This window comes from Miniopterus schreibersii, assembly GCF_964146895.1.
Source record: "Miniopterus schreibersii genome assembly, chromosome: X".
NCBI classification, from domain to species: Eukaryota; Metazoa; Chordata; class Mammalia; order Chiroptera; family Miniopteridae; genus Miniopterus; species Miniopterus schreibersii.
In genome coordinates, this window is record NC_138104.1 from 83,386,177 (window position 1) to 83,407,702 (window position 21,526).

General features: G+C 38.5%; 1 protein-coding gene across 1 annotated transcript in view; it reads right to left on the minus strand.

Annotated features, from left to right (window-relative positions):
• Positions 1-21,526, minus strand: part of SYTL5 (synaptotagmin like 5) — a 98,133-nt gene that overhangs the window by 41,620 nt on the left and 34,987 nt on the right. The window contains exons 4-5 of the mRNA XM_081125737.1: positions 20,032-20,137; positions 16,935-17,072 (exon numbers count right to left, since the gene is read on the minus strand). Of these exons, the coding sequence (XP_080981863.1) occupies positions 16,935-17,072; positions 20,032-20,137 (244 nt within the window). The remainder of the gene's footprint in view (positions 1-16,934; positions 17,073-20,031; positions 20,138-21,526) is intronic.

Genomic DNA, 21,526 nt, shown 5'->3' on the forward strand with positions numbered 1-21,526 from the left:
TTATTTCTGTGTTTAGTGACTGACTCATGGTGCACATTTAATAACTGTGGCACGAAAATAATGATATTTGGTAAATGGGCTTGACTCACTTTCATGTTTGCTAAAAGTGATTCAATTCCACTCAATAATGATTAATGAAAAAACAGTTCCTGCCCTTAGGTGATCACAGATTTTCTCATTAAATGGAGATTCATAAGTAAATATAAGCTTTGACAAATTAGAGTTGAAGAGAGTATTTGTTCTTATTTTATTGTTTACCTGCAGTGGGCACAAAATATGCTGTGGTAAAATATAAGCCCTACGTATTTCATTCTTTCAATCACTATTTTAATAATTTATAGGTGCACCTATAATAATGAATATCTTATTGTAAAAGCACAGCAGTAATAGTGATTAGGGCTTACAGTTGAGCTAATCAGAGGAGAGAATGATAAGAATAAAGGAAGAGTGCTTTCTCAAAAAGAATGTCCGACTGTGCATGTGTCATTACCAGAAGATAAATCTGGCAGAAGAAAGAATCAGCAGTGACCATCAGAGCTGTCAAATGCAGCTGATAGGTCTTTGCAAGTCTGTGCACCAGAGAAGCCACCAAAATCATATTTGCCCTGACTGATAATACCAGCTGCTGCCACCCTCAATAATTATGCAAATGGCAGCTGCATTTACTGAGTATTTTCTAAATGTTAGACACTTTCCTTTCACCAACATCCCTGTTTTAAAAGTTATTAATGTTCTTATTTCAAACGTGAAGAAACTAAGTCTTGGAGAGGCTAAACAATTATTCCATGCATGCATGGATGTTCACGCACACGTGCACACACATACACACCACACTACCACCACCACACTGTCACACAGTTAGTATATGACAAAGTCAGAATACAAACTGAGAATATTCTGCCTACCCAAAGCCTGTGCTCTTCTAGTTTTTCATATTGCTTACTCATCATTTCACCAAGATCAATGTGTTACAACCAATTAGGCTCTACACTGATAGAGTGAGCTGTCAAGAAGATAATCAAAAGATCAGAGAGCTGGGATTAGTTTCTTGCAATTTTATGAAAATAATTATGAAAATTCTCTGGTGGCATTCCTTTGATACTACATAAAAACAGTCTCTGGCTCCGTCTTTCTAGAGATGGCACTCTGAATAAGTTATAGTATTATGGACTCTGCTCAGGAGGGGTCTAAGACTGTGTCTTTTGATTCTGACAACAAGAGAATAAAATTTTGTGATTAAATAAATTAATGAATTCTAAGTTCCTTAGTGATTTTTCTGAGCCCTCCTACCTCAGGTGCTACATTTATACATTTGACAACAGTTAACCATATTCATACCATTCCAAATGATTCTACTCATCTCAGAAGTCCCATTTAGAAGGGACTTAGAGACCTACCCAGTAATGCTGTGCTGTGACCACAGGTCTCTACTCTCAGAACAATATTACCTCAAAAATCCCTCTACCTACTGTTTTAGGTAAAATCTCCTTTAAAAAAAGAAAGGCTAGGAGTAAATCTTGCAGAAATGAGCCAAGAAGTTATGACCCAAATGGACGCATGTGGATATTTAAGCTTTTGTCTGTATTGAAGTTTCTCCCTTAACCCAACCAGGTTTGGAAAAGTCCTCATTATGGATTAGCCTTACTAGAATCAAAAGACCTACTTATGTAGAAGCCCTGGAACAAGTCGAGTAATTGTGGTATGACATTCAAAAGGCTATCCTGTAATATAGAAAAAAATCTGTGATTGTAATTCAGCTACTGGAAACTGTTGTTGCCAGAAGCATGATCTCAAAAATGACATATACTTTCACATTTGTCCCTGACATTTACTCTGAGCTCCTCAAAATTATTTTCCTCTGATTTGGCAGTTTCAGTTGATTAAACTAAAAATGATTTAATGTAATAGGGCAGAATATCATAAATATTTGGGTGGCAATTCTTTTAGGTGTTATGTAAAATATGACATAAAATACATGAATCTTCACCACTTCAATAGGAAAAGGGTAAAAGTTTCATCAAGTCTAAATTAGAGAAGTTTAAAGTTCAATGAAGAAAGAGCTATTTGCAATTCAGATATTATGTTATTGATATTTAAATTAGAAATATTAGAAATCAGTGCCAACAGACCTTCAAGTTCAAATTTGCTTAAGGAATAACTGGCAAGAAAGAGATGCATTTACTTTGTTCTATTGGGACCCAAATGATGAGGATACGACACTGTCTTGGGAGCTTAGATATTCTGGGTTACTTGAAAGACATTTCCAAGAGCAGGAAAGAGTCTCATTTACTTTAGCTTATGAAATATACTTTAAAAGCCTTTCTTTTTATCTCTAATTTCATGCTGGTCCAAAACCTCGATAATGGCTTCCTAGATATATCCATTTTAAGGAAAAGGATCCAAGGATTGAGGACAGAGACTATAATTTAATGAGTTGCCTTTGTAGTTTACATAACACTTTCCCAGGATTTGTAGCCTGGAAACAATTTTCCAGGATCCAACCTCCCTGGAGTGAGCTGACAATGTTGAACTTGTGCCTGTATAAGTTAAATGAGTGCTCCCCTAATAAAGATCAGCATAAGGCAGCATCAATCTGAGAGTCACTAACACTCACTGGGACAATGAGGCTAGTGAGTAGCGTAACAGAGACTGCATGATATTCTTTCTGCGGCTTATGAGCTTTCTTAACTTCTTTAATTATTTCGGACCTGAAATGAATATGTAAGAAAGACAAGCAAGGGAGGTTGTAGTTAGAAAGTAGGGCAAGCCTGTTATTAAATGGGAAAGAAATGTTAAAAATGAGAAAGAAAAGGGGGAAAAAGTTGAACATAACTCAACTTTCCACTCATTGTTGATCCCCAAATGCTATGTCTTTGTCAAAAGTCTTATGGGAAATGGGTGGCCCTCACCCTTGGATGCACAGCAGAAACACAGGGAGAGATTTTTAAAATCCCCATGCTCAGGCTATATCCGAGACTAATCACATCAGGCTCTCTGGGTGTGGGATCTAGGCATCAACATGTTTTAATCACCACCACCCCGTTCCAATATGCAGCCAAAATTGAGAAACATTGGGCTAAACTGTGGATTAGTTTAAATTCATTGATCTCAGATATCTGACAGCTTGCATTGGCCCTTCCTCTCATACCATTACTTTCTTTATTCAGCACAGTGCTCACATCAAGAGAGCTGAGCTGTCCTTATAACTCAGAAAGTAATAAATGAAAGGACACTTCTTGTATTAGTGAGTGCATGTGTTGCACCAGGGATCAGCAAACCATGGCCATGAATTGAATTGGGTCGACCACCCATTTTTGTAAAGCCCATGAGCTAAGAGTGGTTTTTACAATTTTAACTAGTTGAAAAAAATAAAAAGAAAAATAATATGTTGGGATATGTGAAAATTATGTGAAATTCAAATTTCAGTGCCCCAAAATAAAGTTTTAATTTAATGCAGGGATGCCCATTAACTTATGTATTGTCTATAGCTGCTTTCATGCTCCAGTAGCAGAGTGGGGTATTTGAGAAAGAGACCATATAGGCCACAAAGCCAAAAATATTAGCTCTCTATACCTTTACAAAAAAGGTGTGTTGATCCCTGTGTGCGTGTTCACACACACAGGCAGAAAAACACACAGGTATGGGTCTCTAACTTTAAAAAAACAAACTCTTTGAAGTGGTCAACACATCCCAGAGGAATGAATTTAAGGTATTGAGTGCATATGAATATATGTGTGTGTATGTATGTGTGCGTATGTGTGTTATACTTAGGCACAAGTGAATCATGATAGGAGCTCTTGGATGCAGAATTTGGGAAGTAGAAAAGTGAGGAAGAAGAAGAAATTCATCAGGCAGCTTCTCTAGCTGCAATTTCCTCTGAAGCCGCTGGATTTCTGTGGCTTAATTACACATATTTCCTTTCCTTTTCCTTTTTAGAGAAAGGACAAGATATTACGATGTGGTGGGTGCTTAATGAAATTTTGTTCAATGAGTCTTAGTGTTAATGATATAAAGAACCTCTATAATTTGTTTACTAAAAAAAGGCTGATTTGCTTTTATTTGGTTTAAATATATTTAGGGTTTCCTTAAAGGATCTGTTTATTTAAAAAGAGTATCTAAAATGGAAGATATAATCACCATGAAAGAAGGACTCTGACTGTATGAAGAAGAGCTTCACAGACAAGAAAAAGCTAAAGGCATTACTGCAGGAAATGTTAAAGAAACTGGTGTAATAAAAAGTTGATTGAACCTGAAACACCAATCACAAAGAACTTATGCACCCCTATGTTCATAACAGCACAATGTATAATAGCTAAGATCTGGAAACATAAACCACAATGAGGTGTCACTTCACACCTGTCAGAATGGCTCCATCAACGAGTCAACGAACTACAGGTGCTGGGGAGGGTGTGGAGAAAGGGGACCCTAGTGCACTGCTGGTGGGAATGCAGACTGGGGCAGCCACTATGGAAAGCAGTATGGAGTTTCCTCAAAAGATTAAAAATTGACCTGCCATTTGACCCAGTGATCCCACTTCTAGGAATATATCCCAAGGAACCCAAAACACCAATTGCAAAGAACTTATTCATCTGTATGTTCATAGCAACACAATTTACAATAGCTCAGATCTGGAAACAGCCCAAGTGCCCATCAGTAGATGAGTGGATAAAAAGCTGTTGCACATTCACACCATGGAATACTATGCAGCTGTAAAGAGGAAGGATCTTCTATCCTTTGGCACAGCATGGAGGGAGCTAGAAAGTATTATGCTAAGTGAAATAAGCCAGGCAGAGAAAGGCAAATACCACATGACCTCACTTATATGTGGAATATAATAAACAAAATAAACTGATGAACAAAGTGGATCCAGAGACATAGAAGCATGGAACAAACTGAGGGATCTCAGAGGGAAGGCGGGGAGGGGGCTGTGGCTGGGGAGAGATTAATCAAAGAACTTATATGTTTATAAGCATAACCCATGGACACAGGCATTGGTATTGGGAAAACCTGGGGATGGGATGGATGTGGGGTGGAGGGGATCAATGGGGATAAAAAGAGGACATCTGTAATATTCTCAACAATAAAGATAAAGAAACTTAAAAAAAATATTGAAACAGAGAGAAAGAGAAACATAGGCATAAATAATTAAAATGGCAATAGATAAGTATCTATCAATAATAACCTTAAATGTAAATGGATTAAATGCTTTAAAAACAAGACATAGGGTGGCTGAATGGATAAGAAAACGTGACCAAAAAATATGCTGTCTACAAGAGATCCACCTCAAAACAAAAGACTCACACAGGATGAGAGTGAAGGGATGGAAAAAAACTTTTCCATGGAAATGAAAAAAAAAGCTGGGGTAGCAATACTCATATCGGACAAAATCAACTTCAAAATGCAGACCATAACGAGAAACAAAAAAGATTACTATGTAATACTAAAGGGATAGACCCATCAAGAGGATATAACTCTGATAAACATATATGCACCCAATATAGGAGCACCTAAATTTATAAAAAACAAAAACAAAAAAAACCCAACTTCTAGAGGACTTTAAGGGAGAGATCAACAGCAAGACAATCATACTAGGGGACTTTAGCACCCCACTGATTTCACTGGACAGGTCTTCCAGACAAAAAATCAAGGACACAGTGACCCTAAATGACACACTAGATCAGATGGATTTAATTGACATTTACAGAACATTCCACCTCAAAGCTCCAGAATATACATTCTTCTCAAGTGCACATCAGTAGACGAGTGGATAAAAAAAGCTGTGGTAGATTTACACCATGGAATACTATGCGGCTGTAAAAAAAAGGATCACTTATCCTTTGGGACAGCATGGGGGGAACTGGAGAGTATTCTGCTTAGTGAAATAAGCCTGTCAGAGAAAGGCAAGTATGACATGATCTCATTCATATATGGAATGTAATAACAAAATAAATCCAGAGACATAGAAGCACGGGACAGACTAAGGGATCTCAGATGGAAGGTGAGGGTGGGGGAGAGATTAATCAAAGAACTTATATGTCTATAAGCATAACCCATGAACACAGACACTGTTATGGGGAAGGCCTGGGAGTGGGGTGGATGCAGGGTGGAGGGGATTAATGGGGGAAAAAGAGGGACATCTGTAATACTTTCAACAATGAAGATAAATTTATATAAGTACCACGCACTAACCGATTGCGCCACTGGAGCTCCCTCTGAAGATAAATTAAAAAAATAAATAAATAAAGGCATTCATCAGCACCAAACCAGTATTATATGAAATACTGGAGGGTCTTCTTTAAGAAGAAACTAATGAACAAAATAAGCTGAGAAACAAAATAGACCCAGGAACACTGAAGCATGCAACAGACTGTCGTATTTCGTGGGGTTGGGGGATGGGGAGGGAAGAGATTAACCAAAGAATTTACATGCATACATGCAAAACCCATGGACATAGACAATAATGCAGTGAAAGCCTGGAGAGGCGGTGGGAGCTGGGAAGAAGGGGTCAATGGGGTGGAAAAGGGACATCTGAAATACTTTTAGTAATAAAGATAAACTAATAAAAGAAAAAGAAGTAAAGAAAAGCTAGAACTCTCACTCTGATAATATTTTGATCTTTTACCATCACAAGAAGACACTGATCCTATATCTTATTTCTAAATAATAACTGGAAGCCAGTTGGAAGAGAGGCCAACAGTCATGAAAAGCGTTGCATGGATTAGAAGGCAAGAGCAAAAAAAAAAAAAAGGCCAATTGGCTACACCTACAGACACCAAAGAAAGCAAGTGCTTAACAGAACTTAGCTAAATGGAACAAGCCCTTACTCTGTATTCAGTAGTCAGATTTACTAAACTCTTGTTCTACCTGGGATGCTATGTTGCTTATAAGACAAAAATTATCAAAGTATCCAAAGCCATCTACATTCCGATCCAATTTGGCTCTCTATTCATTTTTTGGATATTACATTTCAATTTTTTTTTTTTTTTTACGTCTGAATTTGATTTTTTTTCCAAGTTTTATTATTGTTTAAAATATTACAGATGTCCCCCTTTCTCCCCAATGACCCGCTCCACCCCATTCCCTCCCCCTCTCCAGTCCCCCTCCCCACCATTGTCCATGTCCTTGGGTTGTGCATATCTGCATATAAATTCTTTGGTTACTCTCTCCCCCTCCACCCACCCTCCCTCCTCCATCCCTCTGACATTCATCAGTCTCATCTATGCTTCCATGTCATTGAATCTATTCTGTTCATCAGTTTATTAAGTTCTTTAGATTCCACATTTCAATTTTTACTCTCTAAAAACTCTGAACTGTGTATTTTCTAGCACATGTTTGTGCTGTGCCTCTTTTCTTTTTCACTTTCTATTCCCTCAGTCTAGAATGTTCTTCTTACCTTTCTTCACCTGGCCAGGTCTTCATCCTTTAAAATTACTTAGGGATCATATTTATGAAACTTCCATGAATTCTCTGGTAAAATAAATGCCTGTTTTGGTTTCCCAGAGCACACAGAACATCTTCGTATCATGATACCATATTGTCTTAAAATTATTTGTTCAATTACCCTAATCTTCCCTGCCAAATTAGAAGTTCATGAAGGGGTGGAACAATATCATTGTATGAGAACTTTCACATTTACCACTTGGCACACAGTACTAGGTCAATAATGTTGGCAGAACTGTGTGGTAAATTTATTTGTATAAATAAAATGCATAGGTGAGCAAGTCACATATCTCTACTGCTCAATGATTTGAAGAAGAAAGGCCATTACTGTGTCTCAGCTAACCTGAGAATATAACACATCGCATAACACACCTTAGGCAACAGTGAGTAAAATAGTTCTATTATATTAGAGGAAGGAAATGTGTTCAATTTAGTTTGTAGAAGTATAACATGCTGAGATAATGAATCTTTGGGAAACAATTGGAGAAACAAATGAGATAGCAAGGACGAGGCTTCAGGCTTACCATCATTTGACCACAAGAATGAGACAAGTTAAGAATCTATGTTGTCGCAAATAGCACAATATGAATTCTTAACTTGTCTCATTCAGGTGGTGGGGTGGTAGGGGTTGGAGGGTGCCTAATATTTGGTGACAGAAGATGGTTTGACTTTGGGTGGTGGGCACACAGTGCAATATACAGATTTTGTATCATAGACACGTACACTTGAAACCTATATGATACTATTAACCAATTTCACCCCAATAAATTAATAAAAATAATAATAAACCAGGGGAGGGGAGTGAACTATGATGCACAATTAATACATCGCTTCACAATTAGAGGACTGGATCACAATAGTAGATGAGGTTGGGAAGACTGCCCTCATTTATATAAAATGCTCATTTATATAAAAAGACAAAAGACGAAAGCCATACACAAAAGATCATGTACTGTAAAAGAATCTATTTATATGAAGCTTTAGAACAAGCACACTAACCTATAGTTACAGAATCATAAAGTGGTTCCTCTGGGGTGGGGCAGGAATGATGGGAAAGCATAGGGGAACTTTCTGAGGTGATGAAAATGTTCTAAATCTTGATACAGCTGTGGGTTTATATCACTGTGATCTCTTGTCAAAATTCATTGAACTGCACATAAAATACATAAAATCTGTAATTACACTGAATTTAAATTACATGATAAAAGTTACTGCAAGAAAAAAAGGAATCCAGGTGAAGTTCAACCAAAGTATAGATAGGATCAAGGGTCCAAGTCTCCAAACCTCCACACATTATTGGCATTATAATAAGGAAAGTCACATGTATATAAAGTAAGCATAAATCAGGGGTTGAGCAACTGGTAATCTGACAAACCAGACCTTTGGAGGAGGTCTGAGAGCAGTTTGGGTGGGATGTTGTAGCTGACATCACTGCCCCCACCTCCTTCCCCTCAGTACTCACTTCTACCCACAGAATACTGTCTACTGAGAACAACCACAACTCTGTGCCTGACGACTTGTTCAGATCACAAGAGCATGAAGCTCCTGTGCACAGAACTAGTCAGAAGAGAAAAAGAGTTAGTGTCCCAGACTCAGCCCTCAACCAGTGCCGAATAGGGTGCTGATTTAGAAATATATCAGATTCTGGCTCTCTTGACTGGATAACTCTGAAGTGTACTCTACACTTTTTCCTACAGGTATACACTGAGGTTGAGCTCTAGTTGCCCACAGGGGTAACTGGCTTAATGGCACACTTTTTTTCGTTTCCATCCCTTTCCTGGCTCACTTCTCCACAACCTATCGGTGTTTTCCAAGACCACATCCTAAATAAATTACTTGCTCTTGAATCCTTATTTCAGAGTTTGCTTCTAGGGGTCCCAAATCAAGATAGATGTGTATGGTGGGCAAAGAATGAGTTTAAAAAGGGGTGGTTTTGAGTTATAAATAGAAGTTTCTAGCTGAATAATTATTTGGGAACTCCAGACCTCACGTAACTCCCACTAACATCATCACAGTAAATTAAATACTCTTATGAATCCACGTTTCCTCACCTATTCTATCACATGTCTATCACTTCATGGAAGTAAGATTCACTACTCTAGTGAATTGCTTTAGGCTGCTAGCATTTGTGACAACTTGTGGTTTTGACTCCTCACCCCTTAATGCTACTAAGGAGGACTGAGCTCACCCAAAGTAGGTTAAAATAGAAAGAAAGAGGAATTAACACCAAACAAAGGAAGAAAAGGCACAGGAAAGAAATGAAAGTAATTTTCCTTTGGAGGACAATCCTTATAGCCTTTATCCTCCTGAGTCACAAAACTACCACAGCTAGTATTATGGAATAAAATTTGCATACTTTTAGAGATGTACTATAAATTTGAACAATTTTTAAAGCCTAGTAAGGACAGGAGTGTGTTAAATTCATTAGTAACTAGCTATATAGCTTTTTATCTATACACAAACTAATCAGTATTGATTTTGTAGATGTGGTCCTGACTCAAGAGTTAGCATACTCCCACTTTGTTATATTCAAATTACTAGTAAGAGAGTGCTGCTTAATTGACATCTTAACTGCAAAGATATAAATGAAAATTACATGTAGGACATAAAAATAATTTTACTTCTAATGAAAAAAAGGATGGATCATATATTGATAGAATGGGTTTCATAATCTCATTTTGCCAAAATGATATGAGAAAAGAATGATTTTCTTAGTCATAAAAGTACCAAACAAGTTTTATTTACTGGAGGGGGGGGGAAGAAGGGAGGGAGGGAGAGGAGGGAGAGGAGAGAGAGGAGAGAGAGGGAGAGAGAATGCGACAGTGCTAGTTAGAGAGGGCTGGCGTGTGGGAGAGTGTGCATGCCTGTGCCAGTGAGAAAGTAAGCACATGTGTATGCAAGCACAAGAATTTGTGCCAGAGTGAGTGTGCACACAAAGGTTCATGCTGGGAATGCAGGTGAAGACTAGCTTAAGGCTAGCTTGAATAGTTTGGTCTCTGCTTTTGAATCAAAGTCAACCAAAACATCTTGTGAAGTTTCACAGAGCCTATGACTTCAGTCCAAGACCTCCAGGAGAGCAGTGAAAAATATTTGGGTAAAACCATATGTCTGTATATGTTTGGGTGAGGGAGGAAGAAGAAGGATGAAAAACCAGTTGGTTATGAGAATATAGAGGTTCCATGGTAAAATGCTTACCATATTCTCCAATGTCATGATAGAAATGCTCCTGAAAAACACAGCATCATCTTTCGTTTTCTACTGAACAGAGTGAATATTAAGTTCAGTTCCATTTTTCCTTTATGCTTTTAGGGGACATTGTTGACACCCTACCCAGGTTCCCTTGGACCCTTTGGGCAACTCTCTGTGTTGATTCCTAGTTTCTGAGTGTTTTTCTGCTAATAGTTTGCACATGTGACCTCCAGAGATCTGCCCTTTAGCACTAGGACTAGAAGTCTAGAAATGTTTTGGAGTATGTCTGCCAATCCTCATAGTAGAGTTTTCAGGTAAAATACAGAACTCCCAGTTAAATTTGAATTTAATATAAACAATAAGTTTTAGTATAAAATATACTAATATTTATGTAGTCTACTAATGAAAATAATATTTCATTGGACATATTTGAAAAAAGAGTTGTTTATCGGAAATTCAAATTTACCTGGGCATCCTGTATCTTTACTTGCTAAATCCATAAACTCTATCCAAGGGAATTCATAGCTAATGCCTGATTGTTACAGAAGCACAATGGTCTCTTTCCTCAAAATGGAAAAACTCAGAGATATAATTTACACTCCAGAGTCCTTGGAAGGATCAGGCTAAGTCCTCAAACTCAGACATCGCCTAAGACAGCACATTGCTTAGCTTCTTCCCCTTCTTTATTCTGCTTCTCTTACTCCTTGTTTTCTCCTGGAATCATTTTATTAATAAATAACTCACTCATGAATCCATGTCCCAGGATCTGTTTCTGGGAGAGCATGAAATAAGATAGATATCTCACAAATCATACCACATCAACAAATCATCACAAAGTTGAAAGGATTCGAAATCAGTGCCTTGAAGAACATTCTGTTTATTAACAATAGTTTACATTAATATTCTTTTAAAAGCTTCTATGCTTTTAAAAGTCAAGTCCCTAGCAACCAGTGAATAGCTACTTGTCATGCTCTTCTGAGAGGCTACTGGGCATTACCTACTCCATTCATTTATTTCCCTGCTTTGAAATAACGAAAAAGAAATAAAGTCAACAAGGTACCTGATAAAACATCATTTCCACTGTGATATGACGTGAATTTTTTTAAAAAATGTCCAAACTGCTCTAGGAAAAGAGCAATTAACCATGATAAAATATGCATTGTGGAAAGGGAAAGTAATTGCTAAGGTCAAGTAATAGACCAGGACCTTACACTCGCTTTAGAGTGCTCCGTAGTCAAAAAATGAGTTACGGAGGGAAATTCCAAGATGGTGGTGGAGTGAGTGGAAGCTACATTGAAACTCTTTCCCAGGACCAAACTGGAATTACAACTAAAATAGAGAATAATCATCTTGAATAATCAACTGAATACTGGCTGGAGGGCACCTTCATAACCAAGGACCCAAAGTGGAGGCTGCATAGAGATTGGTAGGAAGTGCATAGAGATTGATGGGAAGTGTTGAGGTGTGAGAGGGCTAGCCTGGCTCTCACAGGCAGCAGCTGAAGGTCTAGAGGGATATCTCAGCTGTGGGGGGTTACCACTGAGAACTCTGAGGTCTAAACCCCAAGCTGGGCTCTCCAGCCCAGAGCACCAGAACTGAGAAAGATGCCCTGTGAAAAGCAGCAGGGTTGTTTCTGCCAGGGAGAGATGGCTGGTAAAGCAGGCACCCTCTTAAAGGGCCAATGCACAAAGTTTCAAGTGCAGCCACTCACCTTGGGCTCCAGCAGAGGGAGGGCAGGATGGGCTGCAGCTGTGTGGGGAGAGTCAGGGGATGCTGGCTCCGGAGATGGAGCTCAGAGGGCAGCCATCTGCATCCCTGTGCTGATTCATTCTCACATAGAGCAGAGGACATCTTTCTCAGGTAGACATTTATCATCCAAGCAGTTTTTGCCTGGGGGGGAAGCAATTGCCCCACCCATTGGAAAGTCTCTTGCCCCACCCTGTGGAGTTTGTACAGCCTGAGGTTCATTAAGAGACTGAATAACAAGCATTCTGTATGTTTTGAGCCTTTGCCTGAGCTGCTTCTGGACCCAGGGCTTGGAAAAGTAGACCTTGGTGTGCATTTTGGTCCTGTCCAAACACACCCATCCCCAGCAGAGGAAACCACAAGCTGTGGAGTGTGAAAAGCTTCAAACAGGGTACTCAAGGCCAGTCACAAAGAGTGTCTGACATTGGCCTGCACCAGAGACCATCCAAAAGACTGGGGGTCCTAGCAGATCTACCGAATACATAGGAACAAGCCCAAACAGGCAGCCAAAATGAAGAAACAATAAAACAAGTCCCAAATGAAAGGACAAATTAATTTTCCAGAAGAACTAAATGAAATGGAGATAAGCAATGTATCAGATATAGAGTCCAGAATACTGATTGTAAGGATGCTCAACAGCATGAGAAAAGAAATGGAAATTATGAAGGGAATTAAGAATATCATAGTAGAAATAAAATGAAAAAAAAAAATTAAAAGGAATAAATAGCAGATTAATGGAAGCTGAGGATTGGATCAGCAAATTAGAAGACAGGGTAGAAAAAATCACTCAATCAGAGAACCAAAAAGAAAAAAAATTTTAAAAATGGGAGGACATCATGGAATGTAACAATATTCACATCATAGGAGTGCCAGAAGAGGTAGAAGGTAAGCAAGGGTTACAGAACTTGTTTGAAGAAATAATGGCAGAAAACTTCCCTAACCTGGTCAAGGAAAAAGTCACACAAGTTCAGGAGGCACAAAGAGTCCCAAGCAAGAAGAACCCAAACAGGCCCACACCCAGACACATCATAATTAAAATGCCAAAAATTCAAAGCAAAGAGAGAATCATAAAGGCAGCAAGAGAAAAGCCATCTGTTACCTACAAAGGAGCTCCCATAAGGCAGTCAACTGATTTCTCATCAGAAACTCTACAGTCCAGAAGGGAATGGCATGAAGTATTCAAGGTGATGAAAAGCAAGGATTTGAAACCAAGACTACTCTATCCAGAAAGGCTATCATTTAAAATAGATGGTGAGCCCAGCCGGGTGTGGCTCAGCAGTTGAGCATCAACGTAGGATCCAGGCAATCAGAGTTCGATTCCCGGTCAGGGCACATGCCTGGGTTGTGGGCTCAATCCCCAGTCAGGGGCATGCAGGAGGCAGCCGATCAATGACTCTCTCATCATTGATGTTTCTGTCTCTCTCTCTCCCTCTCCTTTCCTCTCTGAAATCAATAAAGATGTATTTAAAAAAATAAAATTTAAAAAGAACAAAAACCCCCCAAACAAAATAGATGGTGAAATAGAGATTCCCAGACACACACAAAAAAAAGGCTAAAGGAGTTTATCACCACCAAACCAGCATTGCAAGAAATGTTAAAGGGACTGCTGTAATAAGAAGTAGAAATAGAGAGAAAGAGAAACATAAGCATAAAGAAATAAAATGGCAATAGATATCTATCGATAATAACCTTAAATATAAATGGATTAAATCTCCCAATCAAGAGACATAGGGTAGCTGAATGGATAAGAAAACAAAACCCAAATATATGTCGTTTACAAGAGACTCACCTCAGAACAAAAGACTCACACAGGCTAAAAAAACAAAACAAAAACAAAAAAACTTCTGGAGGATTTTAAGGTAGAGATTGATAGCGAACAATTATAGTAGACTTTAACACCCCACTGACTTTACAGGATAGATCTTTCCAACAAAAAATCAACAAGGAAACAGTGACTCTGAAAGACACTCTAAATCTGATGAATTTAATCAATATTTACAGAACATTTCACCCCAAAGCTGCAGAATATACATTCTCCTCAAGTGCCCATGGGACATTCTCAAAAATAGACCACATGTTAGGACACAGAAGAAGTCTCTATAAGTTCAAGAAGATTGAAATCATATCAAGCGTCTTCTTGGACATTTGCATCATGGAATACTATGCAGCTGTAATAAAGAAGGATCCCTTACTCTTTGAGACAGTGTGATGTGACCAGGAGAGTGTTATGTTAAGTGAAATAAGCCAGTCAGAGAAAGGCAACTACCACATGAGGATACGCATATGTGGAATCTAATGAACAAAATAAACTGATGAACAAAATAGATCCAGAGACACAGAAGCATCGAACAGACTGGTGAAACTCAGAGGTAAAGCAGGGGTGGGGAGAGATTAACCTAAGAACCTATATGCATAACCCATGGACACAAACAATAGAGTGATGAAGGCCTGGAGGGGGTGGTGCAGGATGGAGGGGATCAATGGGGGGAAAAGGGGAACATTTGTAATACTTTCAACGATAAAGATAAATTAAAACATTAAAAAATAAAATAAAATGAATTACAGGGAAGAATGCAATTCTGCTTGCAGAAACTAAGGAGAAAAGAAAGCCTGCCTGTTTTGCTGTTGGCTTTGTACAATTACTAGAGCTTCAAGTAAACAAAGGGAGTTAACAGTTTTAGGTGATGGGAGTTAAGAAAAGATGGGCCACTTCATGCCCCAACTTTCTATGGAACAATTTGGGGATAATGAAACTCAGCTCACTGGGGCAGTCTATTAATGAGTCATCATGTTCTAGGAAAAGGACATTTTGCTCTACTCATCTCCCAAACATCTTTACTGTCTTTCTTAATGGGAAAACATTGTTCCTGGCATGTTTAAGCCAAAGCACCCCTGACTATTATTTTCTGATGATCTGTAAACCATTTCAGGTATTTACAATTTAAAAGATAAAGTCTACTTAGGGACCTCCTTCCAGTTTACAACAAAAACAAGAAACCTCTGGGTCAATACACCCATATTTGGTGAAACATGTCCATATGGCTTTGTAGCTTTATTGTTATTTATACCCAGCAGTAGATAAGACACAAGGATTAAACCCAGGCAGATAGATTCTGTGAGCATGGTCCAAACATTGTGATATTAGAGAGCATGCCCCTTATTCATGTTGAGTAACTGTAAAACAAATTAATTTAAAATGGAACCTAATTTTGTTTGTTGGGCAAGGGGACTTTTTGTTTTTTGAGCAAGGAATTCCATATTTCCTCTTTGTTTATATAATGTCCTTCTTAAATGCTAGCCTGAAATGTAAGTCAAGATGGTTCATCCGTAGAGTCCCTGAGAGGCTGAGCAAAAATAACATCACTAAGCTATGTTTGTCATCTCTAAATAATTTTGATGTCTGAGAGTTAGGAGTTCAACAATCAAAAACAAAATGAGATTTTTATATAAAGTTTTTGTGGGACACAACACGGGGCAACCCAGAAGGAAGTCAAAGGTAACTATTTCAAGGACAAAGGCAACAGTGGTTTAAATTTTATTATAAAGAAAATAACCTATACTTTTGGAAATTTGGAAAATACCGAATATGGTGATGATCTTTTGATAGTGGGTAAATGATTTATTTTATACTTCCGTTTTTCTGTGAAGTTTTATATAAAGTGACACCAGTTTGCAGAAATACTTCAGGGAAAAATGGAGGCATGGAGAGTCATCATGAAAAAAAATAGACCCAACAGTCAAAAGAGTGTTCTCTCTAGAGGATTTGCTGTTCTATATTCTAAAATGAATAACAGGGAGAATGTAATTCTGCTTGAAGAACCTAAGGAGGTTTTACTTCTCGGCTTTGCAGAATTACTGCAGCTGCAAGCAAGCAAAAGGAAGTTAACATTTATAAGAAGCAGAGAAACATGAAGGTAGATCTTTTTCTCATTGTTGCCTTTGAAAATGCACTAATCATAAAATTAGCCTTGACTTGTGCCCCAACAAGATAAAGAAAATCAAGCCTGGTATGAAATGACTATGCACTTGGCTATCCTTTCTATTTCTCTTTACTTTGCTTGACAAGGTGACAGCTCTCTATATTGAAGATTCTCACTTGACCCCACTGATAACAAGTTAGAGGAGGTGGAACTAGAAAGAAGTTGAATTTGCGGAAATTCCCTAACGTAGTTCAAATGATGTTAGTAATTTTTTAAAAGCTACAAGGACTGTATATAACACTCAGAACTTTCTTTTTCAGAAGGTTAAACAGAAAAAGATAAAGAAATCAATGAAAATAATTTATTTTCCTTGTACATCTCCATTTGAACTGCAGCCCTGAGTCCCAAAACATAAAGTCTCATCCCTGCAGGTAACACAGATGAATTCAATAGCTGTAGTTCCAGAAGAAATATAAGCGCTTTCCATTTCAACTAAAATAATATCCTCCTGGCTTTTCACATTGTTTTAGGGGTTCTCCAAGAGGTAAAACTTCACAGGTACCTAGAAGCACTGTTTGGATGGAAATACATCAACCTTATCCTCAGGCTACACCATTGTCCAATCTGTATGTGTCTTACCTGTCTGAACTGGGGGCTGACTTTAAACGCCGAAAATTTTGGCTATCTAAGTCCACACTGTAGCTCCTCCCACTTTCAGTTTTTGGAGTTATGATGATTTCTCCTCTGGTTGCTGATCTGAACCTGCTAAGAAGAAATCTGAAAGTATATAAATAAATATATTGAAAAGATAAGAAAGAAAGCATTTTAAAACATAATTTTAAGAATACCATTTCTAGTGCTTTCAACAGTAAATGATTCTTCAATAAAGTGGACTTGGGACTGAGAGGTTGTGGGGAATTTCCATGCCCTTCAGTATAGTATCAAGGGTAGTAGTGGAAGAGGTTATGACATTCTCCCAAGGCCATAACACTTGCTGGTGAGCCAGGCCTCCATCCCTGCTAAGAAAAAGACCACTGACTTTGAGAACTCACCACTACCTGAGCTGAGTCTGTTTGTAGGAGTGCTGAGAATAAAGAGCTTGAATTCACTTTGCTAGAGAGGGGAACTCAGGTGATCCTCTGGGACAAACTGAGGTGGCAGCTTATTAGACTGAAGCTCCATGACAGCAGCAACTCTGACCTTCTTATTTCCTGCCAAATCCCCTGAGCATAGAGTGATCCCTGGCAAATACTAGAACCAAACTGATTTTTGTAGAATGAGTGACTAAACCCATGTGGTGGGAACCATTTTTATATCTTCCATGTCATTTCTCCCTGCGGTAATGAAGTTTGAACAATTGAGTGTCTCATATAGGATGAAACTGATTGCATTTCACTAAATTATTTAGAACTTAAGCAAAAATAGCTTTCAGGAAGCAAGATTCAAGACATGATCCAGGCTACTGAATGCCCCAAACAGGGGTTTTCCAAATGTATTTTAATAAAAAAACCAAAGCTGCATTATTTTTGTGATGGTGCTAGGAAAGATCAGTTCATTTACTCAACATTCTACAGTTTTCTAGTAGGGGGTGTACCCAAAGATACTAGAACAATCTTTTTTTTTTATTTTAAATATATCTTTATTGATTTCAGAGAGAGGAAAGGAGAGGGAGAGAGAGAGAAACATCAATGATGAGAGAGTCACTGATCGGCTACCTCCTGCATGCCCCTGATTGGGGATCAAGTCCGAAACCTGGGCATGTGCCCTGACCTGGAATCGAACCCTGATAACCTGGATCCTAGGTCAACACTCAACCGCTGAGTCACACCCAGCTGGGCTAGAACAATCTTAATGGAGCCTGCCAAGTTATCGCTGTTTCAAAGACCACTGGAAGAGTGTCTTGTTGAAGTGTCAGAAGCTTCAATCTAACTGGAAAATTACATTTTTGTTGAAAATAGCTCTTAATATAATGTCAGTCTATGCTGTTCTGAGACCCACCTTGCACATGTCCTCACCTCTGAATTTCTACTTAAGGTTTCTCCTCCACCTTGATCATTCTCCCCCTTTTTAATATCCTGGACCCCAACCATCTTTCAACGTCCACATCAAGTCCCACTTACAAATTGATGTCTTTCCTGATGGCCCCTGTGCCCTCCAGACATTAATTACCTAAGCCACTTATTTCATATTTACTTAATTACTTACTGCTATATGACACCTCTTGTAGTTAATCAACACCTTGTCTTGTTTTAGAAAGGCTTTCAGGCAGCTCGTATTATCATCTTATATATTCCTAAATTTCTTCTATATGTATTAAATTTTCAGGTATGTACATTTTCTCCCCAACCATGTGTTTACATTCCTCAAAGACCGAGAACCATCAGATCCCAATTTTGAGTTCCAGCAGGGCTCAGTCCAGTGCTATGACTATTTTTTTAACAATTCAGGCTGTATATAAGTCATTGTGCTGGAGAGCTACTTATTTTCTCCAGGCTCCAAGTCCAGCATTCTGCTGTGGCCTATGCCGTGATGCTTAAACTTGGATCTGCAAACTACAGCTCCTAGAAGCACCCGTGAGCTCTGAGCTATTTATTCAATCAAGCCATTGATTGTTTTTGATGATCCAGGCACGATGCTGTGGCACAAAAGCAAAAAAGCAACAGGGCCCAGCACTAAGGGAACTTAAATTAAGTGTGTTGTGGGAGGGGTGTCAGAGTGCAAAGTAAGGAGTGATGCACAGGCACAAGGCATTGTGAGAGTCCTGAAGAGTGAAATGAATGCAACATGGTAGGAAGAATCAATACATCAGATTATGGTCACTCTAAGCTATCTTTTCCATTCATTTCTGCTAATTAATAAAGACATGGTTAGTCATGACTGTTTTAGTTAGAGGACATTTAGGTTTCATTCCTACTTGCAGTTCAAGATTCTAAAAAATAAAAATAAAACACAGACTTTCTGTAGAGCCAGATACAGTCTCAAACACTGGTGGTCTCTCACATTGATTTCTGCTGAGAGAATGATGCAATGCTACCTGGAAAGGACCATAAAGTGATTTGGTGCATATTAGAACTCTCATAGCCTCAACTCAAAACTAACCAACAGCTGTCTGAGAAATGAAGACTGCAAAATGCTGAGAAGCAGCAGTTTGCCTTTTGGTCCTTAGAGCCAGCATTTTGTGGGCCACTTTTCTCCCTTGATGAAACCCTCTTGTCCCCTTAAATCTTACTTCCTGATGTGCGTCCTATTCCTATTTTCGGTACCTGACACATATATTTACTTTATGAATTGTTACTGGGGTGGCCAAATGTGACCCCCCCCCCCATAAAGAAGCCTGCATTTTAAACAGGGGATATAATGTTTTCATCCTATCTATCAGCACTCAGGATGGGGGTAGGGCTGTTGACATTCTACAACAAAGTCAGTCGTCACCTCTGTATAGACAAGACTGGCCAGACATGGAACCTCCTGGGAACCATTTAGTATAAGACTGGATATGTCAAATGCAAGAAAAACTCTTACATATTCAGATCAGAGGGGACCTTTATTCAGTTAAGACTGAAAACTGCATTACCCCAGGAGAATGACAGGAGAATGTAACCTTGGTTGAGTCTCTGACCTTCTCTGGGTCACTGAAGTGACATCAGACTTCAAAAACTAAGGATTTCAGAGGTATCTGAAATAAAGGTAAAAAAAAAAAAAAAAAAAAAAAAGCCTTGGGAAGGCCACATCTTACCCCTTTTTCTTGGGCCCATCATGGCTGGCCTTCTGCCCAGCAGAAGGTGAAGTGTTAGACTTTTCTGAATCCTGGTGGTTTTTCTCTTGGCTTTGTATTTCTTCAGCTTCTCATTAAAAATAACCAGAAGACAAATTTACATACAAAATAGCTAAAAATGAGGACAATTTTCTATTCTTCATTCACTTTCCTACATCAGCACAGGACTAAAAAAAAGCCTATAATAATTGGCAATGATGTTCCCATACTAAAATTCCCAGTCACATAGTTATTTCTAATCAGTTGAGTGTTCCAGAGTTAAATGAGGACTAAGATCAGGACTCATCTGTGGGAGGTTTGCTGAGATAAGCTTTCTAGAAATGACTACAATGGAGGAATAATATATCATCCCTCTACAGATATCTTTAGGGCAGAGGAGCCTGGGTTCATGAGAACTGCAAATCCTTAGAGACTGAATTCAGGATGGGATTCTAGAAATGACACTGATTTCTGAGTACCTAGGCCAGATTTAATGGGAGGGTGAGTACCTATGTATACACCTCGTAACTTAAATACAGTCTATAGTCTGGAAGGTGCTGAGGTTTGAGCAAAGGAAACAGCCATAGCTAACTGCTTAATCCTAACTACTGCATTCTGTCCCTTTGCAGCATCAGACCTGATGTTACCCATGTGAGAAAGCCCTTCCTTTCTAGTGCCACACCCAGAATTGGCACTGAAATCAGTTCCAAGCCTCTCAGCCCTTCCTTCCAGATTTCAACACAAGAGTATTAGTCTCCAGTGTATGAAACATCAGATACCCTATCAACAGGCCAGAAGATGCCTTTAGTACACCACACATGAGAAATATGCTCCTAAACACAAGTTTCACTCAATATTTAACCAATTAAATTATAGCTTGAATGCACAGAATAGCATTCTCGGGGTGGACTGTTATTGGCATTGGTAACAGTATAATTCTTCATTGAGTGAAACTGTCCTGTGCCTTTCAGACCATGGAACATCTCTGACACCTGACTGCTAAATGCCATTAATGCCCATCCTTGCATTTCTAAATGCTCCCCTGGCTTGGGGGAGGGGGCACAATACACAATATTTCCCCTTGATTGAGAACCACTGGATTAGAAAAAGTAACATTTAAAAGAAATTTGAAAAACATTTTGTTGAAAAATCAAGGATTGCTTTCACAATGTGAATCATTTATTTATCTATTTTGTGTTAATTCCTTAAATGTTTAGTAAAATATTGGAAATGCTTTTGGTAAAAGAACAATCTATGATGAAGAAAAATACGTACTTTAACAATCTCAGTGTATCAGATAAATGGAAAATGACTGTGTACTTTTTTTCTACTGACTTCCTCTTCCCTTGTATGAATTGCAAATTAAATTTCATGTTTTGAAATCACCTAAGGGACTCAGGAAATTCACCTGTGCTCATTTGCTGGATAATATAGGGAAGTTATTTAGCCAGCCAAAATGAAGATTAAAACAATTTTG